The 18973-nt window shown below is 40.3% G+C and overlaps 1 protein-coding gene across 1 annotated transcript in view; it reads left to right on the top strand.

Moving 5' to 3' along the window:
* Positions 1–18973, top strand: part of ltk (leukocyte receptor tyrosine kinase) — a 63432-nt gene that overhangs the window by 27026 nt on the left and 17433 nt on the right. Inside the window, exons 8-22 of the mRNA XM_086049127.1 lie at positions 261–361; positions 436–596; positions 2960–3054; positions 4074–4145; positions 4371–4545; positions 5892–6042; positions 6139–6261; positions 7522–7678; positions 11083–11268; positions 11412–11510; positions 13995–14159; positions 14294–14404; positions 17432–17618; positions 18130–18220; positions 18414–18478. Of these exons, the coding sequence (XP_085905253.1) occupies positions 261–361; positions 436–596; positions 2960–3054; positions 4074–4145; positions 4371–4545; positions 5892–6042; positions 6139–6261; positions 7522–7678; positions 11083–11268; positions 11412–11510; positions 13995–14159; positions 14294–14404; positions 17432–17618; positions 18130–18220; positions 18414–18478 (1939 nt within the window). The remainder of the gene's footprint in view (positions 1–260; positions 362–435; positions 597–2959; positions 3055–4073; positions 4146–4370; positions 4546–5891; positions 6043–6138; positions 6262–7521; positions 7679–11082; positions 11269–11411; positions 11511–13994; positions 14160–14293; positions 14405–17431; positions 17619–18129; positions 18221–18413; positions 18479–18973) is intronic.

Here is an 18973-nt window from a genome sequence, read left to right on the forward strand (position 1 = left end):
GATTGACTGGCAGTCAGTGCGGTGTGTGTTCTGCCATTCAGCAGAAGTCAGCTGGGCTTGGCTCCAATCTCTCTGAAAGCCTCAATAGAAAAAGCCATATAGAAAATGGATGGATGGATACATTTGTCCCCTCCTTGAGCTGTCACCTTATCGCGGTGGAGGGATTTGTGTGTGCAAAATATGAGTTTTGACTCCCAAACTGGGATGCAAAACCGCTTATTTCGAGCCTTGAAGTTGTTATGTTTATTCTCTACCCCCAGGACACTTTTTGTTTCTGGAGATCAGGGAAACGCATACCCTGCCAGAGGCATCCGTTCAGAGTCACTTTTTCCCTCCTACTGTCGCTAATAGAACTTGCCAGGTATGCTATTCAGACTTTTACTGCCTTGTCATACATGCCAACTCCTTGTTTTGAAATGACATTTCTTTGTGCAGATGCGTTTTTCTTTTTATCTGTTTGGCTCCTTCAATGGCTCCCTGTCAGTGGCTATAGAGGAGAATGGGACCTCCACAGCACCGCTGATCTGGGAGGGACATGGTCAGTGGAAGGATGACTGGGAGGATGTTGTCCTGCAGCTGACAGACCTTCATAATGGGTATTTTATTTTCAGCATATTCATACACCAGACACTTTATTTATTATAAAAAAAAACACGCTGGCACGATTGGATTTTGTGTCTTGTTTACCTACTCATATTAAATGCACAAGATAGCAAATGAGTAAAATAAACAGACGTATTTGGAAAATGATTCAGAATTGTATTTTTTTTTTTTTTTTAAATCTATCCAATTTCAAATTTGCCTCATAGAGCCAGTTAGCTGGCCCACAATAAAGTCAGCATTTTTCCATCCTCCGGTTGATTGGTCAAAGCTAGCCGAGTTCAAATCGCAAAACATTTCTGAAACAAACTGCACACATGAATATATTAAATCATCATCTCTGGTTGTGTAAGATGCATTTTATTTAACTATGTTTTTGTCATGCTATTAGACAAATATACATTCTGAACTGCTCTAGCATGTTGCGCATTTGCATGCTGTTATGTTGTATTTTTGTATAGCACTGATGGTTTCAAATTCCATTTGATAGTTGGGGTGTTAAGATGTGACATCGGCCCCCACTTCGGCCCAGGTGCCAAATGCGAGCCAACCGCTGTTTTTTTCTCGCAACTACCGTTTGGTACTTAAACTGCATTTAAAAAAAGATGGAAGTCAGAAATGTTAGGTCTCCCTCTCTGGATTGTGCAATTAAATGCTGCTGAAGTCAGTGTTCCTTCTTGTAAAAGTTAAAACAAAAGCAAACGCAGTAGTCTGATGAAACACCACCTAAGCTAGATACCAATCATTATGGATCCATCATTTCATGCTCTTTTCCCACCAAATTCTACCTTAAGTCTGCAGCGGAAATCAAGTCTCATCGGATCAGGCAATTTCTTTTTTTTTTTTTTTTTTTTTTTTTTAGCAAAAATGTAGCCTCAATTCCATCTTCTTACAGTGGAGAGGATGTCACCAGCCTTGTGCTGCTCTAACCCATCTTTAAAGATTTGACACTTTGCACATTCATATATCCGCTTCTGCATTGGGGATAAATAGGCATTATAGTGAAATAACTTCCCCCATCCTGACCAGGATCCCCACTCACCTTTACTGGATTTTGGCTCTTTCGTGCGCGTCACCGCAGGAATTGCAACAGTCGACTGATGATGCTGAAATTCTGGCTGACACGCCGCTGCCAAATAGCACTTTTCTGATTTTCCGACTGAAATTATGCTTGTGTACGATCATGTCCTGTTTGTTGGGGATTTTATTATTCACATGTGATGTCCTGATGAACAGTTGGCAAAGACTTATGAAACCTTATTGACTCTTAATTTGACGCAATGTGTTTCTGATCACACACACAAACCTTTTCCTATCTTAAAATATGATTTCTGATAATATGCCAGTGCTGTTAGCAGTTATTTTTTCCGGTACTGAGTGCTGCAATGCTGAACGCAGGTTCTATGCTATTTAAAACCATTGACTCTGTTCTTAATAATCCTTAGACTGTTTGCACAGTTATCCCCTGAAATTTGCAATAGCATGCTGTATTGTTTTCTTTGGTATAGCTTACACAGTTGGGGATTTTATTTCATCCCCTGCAATTGACCCCTCTGACCCCGTTTTCTCTAGTATAGAAAAGTCAGTTCTGGATATCATGAACGGCAGTCTGTCTTCTGGTCTTCACCCCCAAAGTTTTAAAAATGCTGCAGTGCAACCCCTACTTAGGGAAACTTGCCTCAATCTTAGTGTACTAGACAATTTTAGGTGCATCTCCAAGCTAACCTTTAGTAAAAAAAGAAAAAAAAAAAAAGTTATGTATGCTGGTTAAAGTCATTTCTGGATGCGCATGATGTCCTGGAGGCCTTCCAATCTGGTTTTGAAACAATGAATCAGCTTTCTTAAGAGTTTTTAATAACATCTTCCCAGCAAATGACTGAGAACAACGTGTGTTTTATCCTGCTGGACTTGACTGCACCATTTGATGATGCAGGAGACTGTAATAACTTTGTGGTTAGGCTACTGCACCTTGTGGGCATTAGTGATGATGCCCTTTATTGGTACGGATTCGACCGGACGGACAGAACTATGGGTGTAAGCCTTGGTACAGTAGTTCTGAGTCCCTCTCTGCACTGTTGACTTATGGAGTTCCACAGGGTTCCATTTTAGGGCCCCCGCTTTCGTCTTTGTATTTTGTTGAAAGCGTAGTAATTCCTTCCATTGATATAATAATGACAGATGTCAGATTTATAGAGTATGCCACGAAACAAGAAAGATGCTTTCTCCTTATAAAAACAAAACATTTGTATTATCTTTTGAAGATGTAAAGCCTGGATGGCCTTGTAACATTTACATTTTAATGGGAAGAAAACAGAAGTGAGTGCATGGTTCTAAGTGGCTCTTGTAAACTTTTGTGCAGGTTCCGTGTTAAGGCCACGGCTGTTTGGCTCCAAGGCTCCCATGCTGATGTCGCCCTGGATGACATTGCTCTCGGTGCAACCTGCTTTGACACAGGTGAAAAAAATGAACTCATTCAAAACCTCCCTTTTTTATCATGACCCTTTTTGATTACTCGATCAAAGCACCTAATAGCAGGGGTTCTCAAACTTTTTAGGTCCAGGAACCCCTTACACGGGTGACATTTTTCCATGGATCCCCTCATAATCTTAATGCCACTTTTAAGTACCATTTGTTTGACATTTCAGCCAAGATATTGGTGCTGTTTCGTAGAAAGGAACTTAACCGAATTCAACAGAATTAAATTCAGTATTTTTCAATGATTGCTAACTGACGTGCACTGCTTCCACTAACAGCATGGCTGCAAACGGGGAGAAGCTATTTTAAAACACGCAAATTAAGTGTTGCCAACTTCCCATTTGGTTGCTATATTAAGTGACTTTTCTGAGCAATGAGCAACATTTTATTTCATCAAAAGTGACTTGCTAATTGTACTCCTACGAGCAGTCAAACAATGTGAGCAGAATCATTGTCACATTTTTTCGCTTATGACAAGAAAGCAGCCCGGTGGAAGGCAAATACAAAGTCAATGTTGCCACACATTTTCAAAGACATAGTGCCTACTTGCACGTTACAAAAACTGTGATTTATCCATTTTGAAAACTTTTCCCGCGAGGTACTTGCTTCCAAGGGTAAATATTTTTGCCAAGATCGCCTTGTCTCATCTGTTCAACTCTACATGATGCATCAATCCCCATACTGTATATAGGTAGGCTTATGCACTATTTTTAAATGATATTTTTTGGAATAATAATTGGCCCAGTTTGAGAACCACTGCCTCATAGGATTGTAATTTTGATGGTGGACATGTGTAGCCACCAGCTCATCAGTCCATTTCCATTCAGTTTGGCGCAGAGGTGAACTCCTACAGAAAGCTGTTTCTAATATTTTGACCTCCTGCAGCTGCAAGGGCAGAGTCATTCAATTTAATGTTCCCATTTTCTTTTGGGGGAAAAAAAGATTGAATATGTCATTATTCACCTTTAACGACACCTTTCCTTCCTATCTCATCTCAGATCTCAACTCTATCCTGCCGATGGCCGACCTGAGGGATTTCTTTAGTCCCCTCGCGGAGCCTTTATTTTCAGGTGATTTTTCCCAAACCTCTTGCCGCGTCATTTCTAATCCATTATGAATGACAAATCTTATTATCGTGTAATGGATTGTTTAGCTGCCGTGTCTCTTGATGCACGAAGCCTCCAAAGGAACTTTTAATCCATTCTGCATTAGCATCCATATTCCAAGTGCCTCGTGGAATATTTAAAAACCACAGAGCGGAACTTTCTTCTCTGTCCCTCTCTAACGTCTTCTAGAAGTGTCTCTGAGGGCGTGGTTTTTTAACTCGTGCGGTGCCAGCGGTCCCTACGGGCCGACCCAGGCCCAGTGCGACAGCACCTACAGGAACAAAAATGTCAACGTGACCGTGGGGAAGGAAGGAGCCTTGAAAGGGGTGCAAATGTGGAGGGTCCCTGCCACCAACAGATACCTGTAAGTCAGTGGCGCGTTATGCTCTAATACAGTACAGTGATTCCAATGCAGGGTGCCTTGGCACTCGTGTTCATTTATTTATGTATGTCAGTGACTTATAGTGACAGGGAGAACAATGAGATATGTTTGGGGGATCAGGTAAAACAAAATGCAAATAACACGGTATTAGTTCCCCTGTAAAATCAGCAAATAAGTGAATTTGCGAATGCCGCTCTGCAAATATGCAGGGATCCACTGTACTGTTCAACTTTGAATGGTTCAACACAATTTTGCACTTGGGCAAACTGGCATAAAACCTTCTAAATGTATTTAGATACAGCAACCCACACAAATTATGATTAATTCACTATTCACAAGTTCACTTATTTGCGGTGAGTGGAGATTTTTGTTTGGTGGTGTGTCATGAGAGTTTTCAAATGTGAAATGCGTGTCGTGGCTCAAGAGGGCTTGGGCTCTAATAACAGGCTTTGTCTTGCAACATGGACATGAACGTGCGGGAATATAAGACCCTACTATGAATGTGAAATTCCGAGATCTCTAATGAGCTTATCATGTCGCTCCATATGCGTCTCAAATGACAGGTCACCACGATGAATAGTACTAATAAATGCGGGAGAGTACATCCTGTGCCCGGAAACTATAATAACATCAACTTCTGATTGGGCAGACTGAATTGTGTTTCCTCAACCACAACACCACACAAGCCGCTAGATGAGCAAATGAGTTATGGTTATTAGCTTTTAAACAAAAAAAATTGAGTTTTATTGACACTGTCAGAGGTAAACATTTCACGAAATGGGTTAACAGTCGAACGCCATACATATTTGAACACAAACGGTAGCAACATATGCAGACAGAGCATACAACGATACTCACAGGCATGTATTATTTATCCTCTGGGAAGAACGACTAATATTACTATGTGTCACTCAGGAGCTCGGACTGTCTCCGTGTACTGCACATCCATCCGTATATGTGTGTTATACTATCCGCAGTGGCCAAGGCACATACACTAGAAAGAGCAGCACAATGAATTGAACTGAAGCAAAAAAAGTGTAAAAAATGGTTTATTTACATTCTATTTAATTGCCATTAACTGTATGTTTTTATAAAGTGCAATATTATAGAGTGATATTTTTAACACAATAGAAAACCTTTTTTCGTGAAGTTGAAATGGATTCATGTTATTTCCATTTCAAAGACAAAAGATAATTTGGGATACAAATGTTTTGATCAGTTAGTGTGGCCAAAGAACAAAAAAACACGTATCTCAGTGCATCACTGTAGTTTATTTTCCGCCACTTCCCACTGGAGGCATAAATTGTCTGCATCATCCCCTCATTTAGGATCTCGGCTTACGGCGCTGCAGGAGGGAAAGGAGCCAAAAATCACAACAAGCGCAACCATGGCATCTTCATATCGGCTGTGTTCCCTCTGGAGAAAGGGGAATTACTTTACATCTTAGTGGGCCATCAGGGAGAAGACGCGTGCCCGGGGGTGAGTGTGGCTAGCAGTCAAATGAATATGTTTGAGGGGAAAAAGGCAAGAGGATGACTTGGATTCAAATGAATATCCTCTCCTCTTTTGATTCAGAGAAATTCCCAAACCCAGAAGATCTGCCTGGGGGAGTCGTCTGTGATCGACACCAGGGGGGAGGCTGACACAGAATGGTCTGGAGGGGGTGGCGGAGGAGGGGGTGCTACCTTCATCTTTAAGGTGACGCCACGTCATGTGCAGTCACATTTGCTGATGATTTGCATGAACATTTCCATAAGCTTACCGAAAAGAGGAAAAGTAATATCAGCCTTGAGGACACTTCAATTCTTGTGAGAAGGATGTTATTCCCCTCCTCTCCCCCCTTTTTTTGATTGTCCTCATCTTCCACATTCCCAAATTTATACAGATATTTTACATATTTACCTTCCCCTGTCATATTTCTTTAGCAAATAGAACCATTCCAACTATTAATTGTTTACATCATTGAGAATATATATATCACAAATATTCCCCAAATTTACACATTTTAACCCCCCGAAAAATTCTCATACACATGAAGTCTTTGTTTTTGCCACTCAGGACACAAATGGAACTATTTATCACTTTCCCCAAATTCACATATTTTCACAACAAAATTCCCAAATAAATACATATTTTCATAATTTCCTCTTCCACATTTCTTGACTGATTCAAACCATTCCAATTTTAAGTTTTACTTTCTCAATTTCCACAACTAATTCCAAAGCATTTCACTTCACCCGCAGCTCTTCAACATTCACACGCAATTTGTAGAGAATTGCATTCTCTGGTTATTATTCCTTTTAGAATCACTCTGGTTATTGTTATTATTCCGACAAATTAATGGCCTCTTTAAGGGCCTCAATATGCCCCAAAACTAACAATTTTGAAAGCGCATTAATTGTGGTGAAAAGTTTTATATCTTAATAATGGTCTTGAACATAACCCCTCATAACACTATGTGGCAAATTGGGGAAAAAAATAGCCCCTGACATCAGTTTCACCAAATAGGCACATTAGGTACGATCTAATAGCATCCAATACAATGTTAATTTAACATTATGTTTATTGTTGTACTTTGACGGGTTGTACAAGTGCACTGCCTCATCCAGGAAGATTTTGGTTACCTCATGTTACACAACCCCAGGATGGGCAAATTATTCATAGAACCACATCTCAATAGTAAAGTCGCTCTATATCATCCGTCCCTCCATTTCCTAATCTGATAATCCTCGTTGGGCTCGCAAGTGTGCGCCAGCCAGTCACAGGGCATAGTTATATACCAGTGCAAGAAAAATGAACATGTTAAATGTATACCTCATTGGCACTGTCAATCAAACTAGTATCTTTGTAAAATCGGAATTGGCTGATTTTCAGGTTCTCAAAAATTGTGGGTGCAACAGCACATCACATGTAAATAGACGAAAATGCCAAATCATTTGGGTGATGCTGTTTTATCAGATGGAGGGCAATGAGCTGGTTCCCTTGCTGATTGCGGCCGGCGCAGGAGGAAATGCCTACATGGAAGACCCAGAGTACAGTCTGGATCAGATACCGCTGGAGCAGTTTGAGAACAGCACCACAACGCCCAGTACCAATGGCAAAACTGGCGCTGCAGGTACTATGATGGCTATGATAGGAGAAAAAAAAAAAATCTTCCCATTTAGCACCTGCTTCCAGTCTGACCAAGTTCTTAAATGTCATCTTGAATTACTTCAACCATCATGTTTTCCTTCCTCCTTCGTGGTACAATCAATGGAAATCAAATCAGGTTTTCACTGAGGCTGCTTCTTATGCGCGGCTGGCTCCAAGTTTGTGGTTTTGCTCACATTTCATATAATAAGGACAGCAAACATTTACACACCATTCAGTGTAAATTAGTTATTATACCTAAGACGTCTTTGGATGCTGTGGATAGGGTGCTGACTGACGTTTCTGCCCTTGTAAGGGGACCTAATTGCTGTCATTTATTAGCTACATACTTGCAGTAGCTGTGAGGAAAAATCTTCTATACCGTGTTGAGGTTTTGGGTCACAAGGGGACCTTTTTATTTAACCCTTACATAATGTTCTTTTTCTATGCATGCATTGTATGTTTGGGCTCAAACATTCTCTGTTTCCAGATTCACACACTGGTAAATCTAAAATTTAAAATCAAATTTGACTTGGAACAAAATGCTACATGTTTAAATATTTTCATTTTGGTGTATTTTTCATCACTTTGAGAATTTGCCTAATTTCAGGGTAAAAAAAAAAGCATTTAGGGTATTTCTATTGCTTATCAAATGTCAAAATGGGTCAAAGTGGACTTTAAACATAAAAATTGTGCCTTTACAAGTAAAATAGTTTTCTTTTTGTATTGGCATTGTGAGAGAAATATCAAATTAATAATTTGTTTATAATTGTGTTTGGACTTTTCATTGGTGTACAGCTGCTCTGACCATACTGAGATGGTTCCGATATTTTTCCCTCATGCTTGTAGGATTTTGCGTTTTGCCTAATTTTGTCTGCCAAAATTCAAAGTGAGGCTGATGTAACATACGATACAATATTGCTGATCATGTCAAAAAGCAAGGCCAGGAACCCAAATATTAAATACATTCAACTATCATAGAAAACTGCGATGTATTCCACCTTCTCAATTTTCTCATGCATTCTGTCACACATAAGTGGATGACAAATAGAAAAAGAATAGCACTTAGGAGCACAGAGGTCCGCTAACAACCTGTATAATGCTTGTCAAAGGAGAAAGGGGAACACGGTGTACAGGCCAAATGGCTTCCCATGTAGCAGAATTAGATACAATAATAAGCTTCTGGCTGAATGAATAACTCTCTAATAGTGTCCTCAAAACTGATAAGTGTTATAGATTTAAAGGCACTCTTTCTGATACAGCCTCTTAAAGGGACACTGGGAGGAGCTTGACATTGGCACTTATATAATAGGTTTGCATGTAAAAATGACATCAGTTCTAAAGTGCAATAGAACGGTAGGGGGCGCGGCCATTGTCCTCATAATCAAAGGGCGTTATTCATGGAGTTACTTATTTCCCAATTTCTCCAACATGTATTGATAAAATAGAAAATGACAACTCTTTTCATTTTCCCGATCAAAAAAATATATAAAATGAACTTGTTAGTGAAAACATGGCCATCCCGGCCCCGCCATTGCTTTGATAATAATATTAATAATAATAAAAGTGTCCAGTCCCATTTTGAATATCTTGCGTAAGCTTCATGGGTCATGCATGGAAAATAAGTCTTTCGAGATAATACTTGGGGAATTTAGATCAAATTTTCACTTCAAGCCTCTGCAGAAAAAAAAATACAAATCTCAACTGTTCCCAGTAATAACCATAAACACTGAATTCTCACAGCACATACCTTATTTAAAAGATCACATGATACATAACAATTGTAGTATCAATATTTTACAAGGAACCACACAGTTATTCACACACTGTTTCATCTTTTTCTTTGGATCAGTTGCTAATCGAGGTGGAAAATGTCTTCAGCAAAGGGCATCAAAATAAGACATATAAATATGTCCCTGGCACCGAATGAGTTAAAAGGATAAAACATGACCACACATATGCTATTTGTTAGCTCATCTATTGTGTTTCCTGTCAAGTGTTAGCATTAATCTAGCAGACTGTAAATCAAGGTTTATGTGTTATTTTAAATACACAATGTGGCAGTGGTAATAAAATGCTTGAAGCCCCTTTCCAAAATGATTTGTTGCTGTAAAAATCTGATAACGATTTTATGTATGTAGACCAGATTTTGCATTGGCATTCTCACAGAAGGGAACTTTTGGCAAAAACAAAGACTTCATGTGTATGGCTTGCATATTGTCGTGGATTGCACGGTGTACACATTACTGCGTTAGTTATATTTGAATCTATGTACCCTATGTGGACCATCCCGTTATCCACTGACGCCATGTGATTCTCTTAATCGCATGAGAATGTTTCTAGGTCTTTTCTGCAGAGTAGCAGAAAACATAAATTTTCTCACACACAGTGCTCAGTTTGCTGGAGTCAGTGTGCTCTGTCTAATGAATGCCTCTGGCGCCAGTTTAATGTTCTAAATCCTCTAAATGGAACACCAATAAGAGTTGACCAGCAGTGCTACGGCCAAATATTCAGCAAAAAAAAAAAAAAGGCTCATTGGTACCTTAAACTTAAAGAAGGTATTCATATTGGGCCATTTTTCCATAAATTGAAACAGTTTCCTGGTCAGACATTTTCCATCAAAATATAGGGTGAGACAGTTTCTTTACAATTCAACAAATATATTACAAAAGCAAATGATTAGACAAATATGTGGAAATTATTGCAGATTGAAAATTAGATGTTGACGGTTTATTGCATGTGAACCCCCGATATTGAACATCTGAATATGCCTATTTGTGTATTTGTTTTGTAACCAGTCCTCTAATATCGTATTGCTTTGACGCCATTTGGTGGCAGCTTGGTGCTGTGAGTTTAGATGACGTCAATTACTATTTGGGGGGGATTGTGACCAAGCCCAGCCAAGTTCACTGCGCCTCTATATGGGCACCATTAGTTGCAGAAAGCACATCAAGACGGTACTTGATTTCTTGTTGCATGGCGGACTTAACTGACGGACTGATTGACGGACCAACCAACTGACAATTACAATTCGGCTCATCACGAAAAATGACGGACGGGTACCCAGGCCGCTGACGGATGACGAATGACGGACCAGCAAAATCTAGTAAAATGCCTACCTCTAGTGTGTTCCATTCGCATTCTATCAAACTATCCTGACATTTCTGAACTTTGCTATAATCAGTAATCTTTTGTGGTGGAAATTGGAAGAATACCAAAAAAGCCCATCAAAAAGCTAACAAACTGGCGTCGAGCTCAAATGCTAAGTGTGAATATGTCTCTAAAACAACAACACATAAAACCCATTCGTCTCATGTTGGTCGCCTGCTCTTCATAACTTACATAATTATGAAGTAACATTACGTATGTGCGATGTCGGTGTTTTCCCAGGTGGAGGTGGAGGCTGGAAAGACTCTCCTACCATTCACCTGGTGGCCGGCAAGTCTCTATCAGAGGGTGCTGGCGGGGGTGCAGCGTGTCTTTTGTCCCAGTCCAAACTTGGTTGGTCCACATACGGGGGGTTCGGAGGGGGAGGTGGCGCCTGCACAGCTGGAGGAGGGGGAGGCGGCTACAGAGGTGAAAATATTGAATTATTACTTGTTGATGTTTGAATTTATATTTTATGAATGAAGTTGAACATGTTGTGTGATGACATTGTATGTCTCCATACATTTGAGAGCAAAATTTGGAACCATCCTTATGTTTCCATTCTGCGACAGGAGGCGATGCTGCGCTAACGGATGACATCAAAGCAGACGGTCGTGAAGGGATCTCTTTCATTAATCCAATTGGGGAGATTTACCTGCAGCCTCTGGCAGGTGAGTTTAATATGTTATGGTGGAGCAAAGCTATATGCGTGCTTGATGTCCTTGGATAAGTTTGTGAAGTTGTAATATGGAAAGATGGATGATCTTAAACACCGTCCAGAATTTTTTAGGCTACTCTCAGGTCCGCTTCACATGTATTTTTTGACAAACACAAGCAATAAATGAATATGTTTTACAATAAACAATGTCTTTTCATTCATAAATGTTTTGGTCCTATAGATTAGTTTTACCCTAAAATAAAGATAGTGAACCATGGATTAATATGAAAGACAGTTTTTATTAAATGACTTACTAAATACTTTGCCGTCTTCTTCTTAGCGTTCACTACGACAACTTGACAAAATTCTACCAAACAAGTGTGGCGTGAACATGAGTCAGTCAGTCGTAAATCAGATCACAAGAATATTGAGAACAAATCCATGAATCACCTGTTGGTGTTCAAATGTATGACACCCTCACGATTGCTCAGTTTGTTTTTTATGTGGACCCAAGCTTTGTTTTTGTCTCCTTGTGACAACTTGGCGTCTGACTCTGATTATGTAGTGGGCGGCACACAGCTAATTCACAACCTCATGCAGCTACTTGTCCTTGCTTCAACGCTTCGTCTTCAAGTTAAGAGTCCACAGCACATGAAAGGCATTAGGAGAATGATTTAAAGAAGGGAAAACAAAACCATCAAACAACTCTCAGTGATGTCAGTGTCATCTGCATCAAACATATTCAAGAGCTTATAATTAATTCATAGTTTAATGTTATGATTTAAGTTTGAGGTACACAAACCAAACACCAAATATTTTGCATTTACAAACGTAGGACAGCCATGCATAGAACATATTCCTGCTCTTTTCATGTTTTTTCTTTTGAATAACAAGTATCAGGATGAAATAGATGATTGAGGTCAAACAATTACATTATAGCTCATATTTTCTTGATCATCTTCCTTTTGTAGGGCATACAGTAGTTGTGCTTACATGTGATCACTGTCATCTTATTCGTGCCTGTGAATAGTCTTATTCAGTCGTTGTATTCTCAGGGCTCTGAATCGATCGCAACCAGACTGCTCAGGTTGTCTGAGAAGACATTTCGCCTCTCATCTGAGCATACATCATTTGTTCATGCACTGGCTGCGTAGGCTAGCCAGAAAAGGCTCTAGCCTAAGTGTTGATGTGGAAACGCAACTATTTATAGCCCAAGTTCGAGGCACACCCCAACCACGAATTTAACATTTTTTTCGGATGGAAAACGACTATCATTGGGACGCACTGGCAGCCTCTGCCCGCCAACGACAGTCGTTTGGGTGCAATCACTCTCGTTAATGTTCCGATGTAACAATAGTGGTGGGTGCATCTGAAGTCTTAAAGTGGTTGTTTGTTTGTTTGTTTGTTCGAGGCTAAATTATGGAATCTCTTGTTTCGAGATGGTTTCTCACCCATAATGAAGATGACCTCTCTCAACCTTCTTTCGGTCTTCTCTCCCCACAATGTTTCTCCGCAAATGGACACAAATGTGCAGTCAGAAATGGCAGAGGCTGTTAACATTCAGGGTGTGCATTGCTTTCACTCCTTGTGTTATTGACAAGAATAAACAAACAAACAAACAAACGTCCACACTCACTTTCACTGTCCAGTTTATATCGATTGTCCTCAAAAGAGTACTGTAGTCTTCTTCACTCTAGACATTTCCTTGTTCCAATACTTTTGCTCACCTAAAATGTGGTCTTTTCTTGCAAATAATGCTTTGCTCTTCTCAGTTGAGTATCAGATCCAGATGTACAAGTAAATACATGGACATAAAAGCAGAACTTTAGAAATCATTTTCATGTTTTGATAACCAACCCACATGTTTTCAAAGTAAGGGAATTGGCTTCACTGTTCCAATATTGTTGAAGGAAAGTGTATATTTTAAATATAACATTTTTCTTAAAGCGGAAGCCAACCCAAACATGTTTTTTTTAAAGAATATGTTCGATGCAGGCCCACTAGTTGAAACACAGCATTCTGATTAATATTGAGTTTGTGAAATATGAGTTAAGCAGCAAAATCCACCCGTTTTTAGCCATCTTTGGGGCGGCCATTTTGTCTTCTGTCAACTGAAAATGTCATTTTCAGTCTACAGAAGTGACAAAATGGCCGCTCCCCGTGATGGCTAAAACAGGTGGATTTTGCTCCTTTACTCCTATTTAATATGTATCATATTGCCTTGTTTCAACTAGTGGGCCTGCATGGAACATATTCTTGAAAAAAATATGTTTGGGTTGACTTTGGCTTGAGAAAAAAAATCCTTCTAGATCAGGGATGGGCAAAAGAGATAGCCTACACTGGCTGTGTAAAAAAAAAAAAAAATCTAACATCGCCATTTTGGTAATGATAATTACACGTAAATGAAAATGTGACGCCATGTTGACTGTACGTAGTTGCTTCAGCTAACTGAATGTGTACGAGGAGTAAGGATTTTTGTTTTGTTCATTTCCTCAAGCCATGGAGAGTCACGGGGAGTGTGAAATCAAAGTGCAGCTCAACTGCAGCCACTGTCAGTCTCAGAGCTGCAAGAGGGATGAAGACACACACCTCATCCTCTGCCAGTGCCACGACGACAAGGTCTTGGCCAGCGACAATGTCACGTGCGTTGTTGATACAGTAGGTGAGCAAATACCTTCAAGTATTGGTGACAGTGTACAATATCGCTGTCTCTACTCCCGACGCCGGTGTGTTGCCTCCTTATTATGTCCGTCCAATAAGCACACAAGTCACCCCGCCTTCTTCTTCATCATGCAGCTCCTCCGGTCCCGCCTCCTCCGGGCCAGATGTCACCCACGCTGATCCTGGCCGTGGTCACCTCCACCGTCGTCAGCGGCGTGGCTTTGATCTGCGTCGGCGTCATCCTCAGTAAGAGACTGGTGCAGATTTGCGCCGACGTGGTGCCCGCCACCTTTCATCGGCTGTGAGGCGTCCGCACACAGCCGAGGGAGCAAACACACCCTTGAGCTCGTTGTTGTTCAAGGTGATCTCCTCCGGAAGTCACGAGAGGAAAAGGCGGCATTAGAAAACGGGCATTGTGTTACCATGTGGAAATACGAATGCTCTCCCTTCACGGACTGATGCAGTATGTTAAAAACCGTAGTGAGAACTCAGTCCGTTTAGTTAACGACCACTTGTTCGTTCCATTTCGAAAGCAGCACACACAGAGCAACAGTGAATGGCATACACGTTCTAAAAGCACCAACAGAGGTTTGGCATTTGTATTGAGTTTCCAAGCATGGGAAGTGGCGCTGATCATGATTCACAGAAGAGGAGTGAAAAGCATTTGTTTTTGTCTTAATTACATTGCACAAAGTGACAGTTTATGGATTTCATGCACCCACGGGCATTGATGTTTTGTTTCAAGTGTAGATTAGAACCATTTGCAAAAAGCCACTTGTGACTCATTGGAGTCCCACATGCTTCTTGCTATCATTGAAATTCCTAAAATGGGAATATATATATAGGGAATTAACGTCACTTTCGTCCTGTATGAAGCTGCATACCGCAGTCAGTGTGAGGGGATTCTAGTCTTTGTTTGAACTACAGCTGGGAATAATAAGTGAGATTTTCTTTGTTTGAAGGATGTCTAGAAAGTGATGTAGATATAGCAAAAGATAACTTTTCTGGAACCGCTTTTAAATCGCCAACCAGGGAGAATTTGGCTGATCCCAAAGGAGAAAATAAACACACACACACACACACACACACCATTCCATCTGTGTTTGCCATTTTTTTTTAGTTACAAAGAAAAGAAGATTAAGTATTAGTATTATACAGTCTTATAAGTATAAGGGAAGTCAACCCCAAATTTTTATTTAAAAAAAAAATGTTGTATGTGCCCCCAATGGTCTAAACACAACATTTTGATTACAATTGTGTTTGTGGAATATGAGTTAAGAAGCAAAATCTACCCATTTTTTTTTTGCTGTCGACTTAAAATGACACCACCGTTTCTCAGGGCTCAGGTAACAACCAATTACAGCTCACCTGTTTTCTAAGCTGAGCCGTGGTTGGTTGTTACTTGAGCCCTGAGCAACTAGACCAGTGGGGGCTGCATAGAACATATTATTGTAAAGAAAATTTCGGTGTTCGGTGAAATAATTAACTTAAAGGTAAAAGTACACACAGCCTTTGAAGACACCTGACATAAATTAACGTCAAGGAAAGGAAGGCGTTTTCAAAGTATTGGTGGAATTAAAGGTTCTCTCGTGTATAAAATTTTTGTTAGCCTCTGCGCGGTAAATTATTCTTATGTTGACAGGGGTTTTCCTATATAGAAATATTTGCCATTTCCAGGTCTATGGTCATCACATTTTCACTCTTGCTATCAAGTGTACGCACTCTTGTGTGGTGATATTCAAAAACACTTGTGGAGTTAATGCAGCTCAGTGAACTGCAAGCGTGCACACGATAATGGATTGCTCTCCAAACTTGTTTGACTTCCTGGGCATATTTTCCCAAAACAATTTGGTTGAAAATTAAAATAATTGTAACACTTTTGTGGTATTCGACTTTGGAGATTCCACTGTACACCCACCGGCCACTTTATGGAGTTCACTATTAATTTTTTTACGTTTCTGATGCTTTGCCCTTTTTAGAGTATGTAGCTAAATGAGGAAACCAAAATATTAGAAACACTTTTTAGTAGGTTGTAATGAAGTTGTGCTCCACAAATTAAAACCTCAACCACATTATACAATTGTATATCTTTTTTTCTTATTATTTGTTTATTTTTAAACAGGGACAGTGCACATTAATCAACATTTCTGTAAATGTGCCAGTTTTAGCTAAAAAGCTACTTTCCGACTGTAGTCCCGGTGCAAGGTGTCGCTTTAAATGCTATATTTTTGATACAGCTTTTGTATTGGATCAGGTGTAGCCACTGTTGTGGCCAGTGAATGTATGTCGGCTTGCGCTGCTAATGCTGTGTAAAGGAGTCACATCATTGTTTTCCTGTAATATGAAAACTGAACTAAAATAGGAGTGTGAGAACTGTACGTATCCACAAGGAGTCAAAGGCCAGGCTGTGTAATCCTCAAGTAATTTAGATACAGGTGTATGTAGAATGATAAATCAAGTACAAGTAGAACTGATTACTTATTTAAACACATCCTACCAACAATGGTAGCTTTTCCCATTGCTAACAGCACAGTGTGTAATTGTGTCACATTGAATAAAAGTACACAAAGAAAGACAACGTTTATTGTCTGCTTGTTTAATTGAATATAATTTTGTTTTAAATGAAGAGGTGAAAGGAAAGGAAAGCTCCACAGGTTAATGGTGTCTCTTCACCTGAGCTCTCCCCCATGCAGGGAGGTAGTCTGTTCCCTTACACCCCCCCCTCCCAACCCAACCCCCCACCCCAATGTCCTCCACTTCAACCCCAACCTCCTCCTCCTCACCATCCTCTCCCTCTTCCTCCACCCCTCTCCTACCTCCATGTCAACCCTCCCCTCCTCATCCCCGTCCCTCGAGACCCTCGCATCTGCACCGGGCGCTGGCTCGACGGCACCTCTTACCTGCACGCAACGCCCCCCTCCCTGGCAGACTACCAACCTGCATCGGGGCCGCGGCGGGTGAGTCCCAGCTCACTGGTGTAGTCGAGGATTTGTAGCAATGGAGGAGCACCCGCACATGCATCCCTGACAGACTGTATAATGTGAAACGTGGCAATACAGTGTTCCCCCAGCTTCTCTATTAATGTGTGTAAAAAGTGTGTTAAGTTTAAACGTGTCTGGAACGTATCCCCACAATAAGCGGGAGTTCACTGTATTTGCAATGGAAAGTTTTCAAGGGTTGCTTGTGTTACCGCTTCCATCCAAGGGAACTGACGCTTTTCTTGACTGTAAACACATTTTAAATATTGTTCTTCTGCTCTGTAATTGCCCCCAGTTTGGCATCGCTGGAAAAACGATCTGCAAGCAGTGAGGGGCCGCCTGCAGAGCCCCGAGTACAAGCTGAGTAAAATCCGCTCCTCCACCATCATGACAGACTACAACCCCAACTACTGCTTCGCCGGGAAGGCCTCTGCGCTCAGTGAGCTGAAGGAAGTACCGCGCAAAAACATCACACTGCTCAGGTATAGTCCCTCTGCACACGTTCCACCAAACGCAGGTGTTTTAAGACTTTTTAAATGAAGACTTAAGCGCCATTAATTTAATCACGACAACAGAAATAGTAGAGAGAATGGCTCGTCAAGGTCCATCAGTGAATAAAAATTATGGAGAGCTACATTTTTGTTCATTTTTAGTAAGGGTTAGAGATGTATGTATGTGTACAAATATATATATATATATATATATATATATATATATACACATATACCGGTGTATATATATATATATATATATATATATATATATATATATATATATATATACCGGTATATGTGTATATATATATAAGTGTATGTATATAAGACGCCCTTACCAAACGTTCAGTTTCACCAGAATGAACAATTTGGCTTGCAATGGTTGATGAGTTTATGAGCAGGCCTCTATGGCAATTTAAGCCTAGCATCCCTCCTCCCATCTCTAAAAGTCCTGCTTTTGCTCATTATTTATTCATTAATTTGCGCCTTGTGCTTGCAGAGCTCTGGGCCACGGCGCCTTCGGCGAAGTGTATGAGGGTCAGGTCCTCGGGATGAACGCCGATAATGGCCCCATGCAGGTGGCCATAAAGGTCAGCCACCATTCACAATGTGCACCTAAACGCTAGATGACAGCTCATCAGCGGGAGTGATGTTCATTACACATAATCCACTCAGCAGGGGTGTTCCTGCTCATGCAAAGGTCACATGTGCAGAGGAGACACATTGAAATGGTGCATTTCATTTAATGAAACCCATCTGAAGACGCTTCTCTCCCTTCTGCAGACTCTTCCGGAAATCTGCTCAGAACAGGATGAAATGGATTTCCTTATGGAGGCACTGATTATGAGGTACACATCCTAATCATATAAAGTGCACTCAGAAAAATGAATCATGGCAGAGTTAATTTTTCAATATTTTCATTAATAACATTTTATTTAAAACATGCAGTTTTTTTGCTAATTTATTTGTTTTTCAATGTGTCTATGTGCCAAATTTCCGGTAGGTAGTGGTCATGCAACCCGTTTGTCAACAGCATTTGAAATTGACGAGATAGACTTTCCCAGCATGCCTAGTGGCATTTGTAAATAATAGATTAGCCTTCTAACGGCTTGTTGTGTAATAGTAGTTAGCAATAGTAGTGTTCTACGTACTTCTTCGTAAATTTCAGTTGAATGAATCCCCTGATCGTTAACCTTATGTAAGTTGTGAGGGATCCATTAGCAACTATTGGCATATGTAAAGAATTTAATCTTTAAGTATGCCAAGGCAATCTTGACAATATTTTGTATGACTAATACTTGCTGCAATAACAGCGATGCAACGATATAAACAGTGAGGGTCAA

This window comes from Filicampus tigris, chromosome 13, assembly GCF_054856515.1.
Source record: "Filicampus tigris isolate MCC_2025a chromosome 13, RoL_Ftig_1.0, whole genome shotgun sequence".
NCBI classification, from domain to species: domain Eukaryota; kingdom Metazoa; phylum Chordata; class Actinopteri; order Syngnathiformes; family Syngnathidae; genus Filicampus; species Filicampus tigris.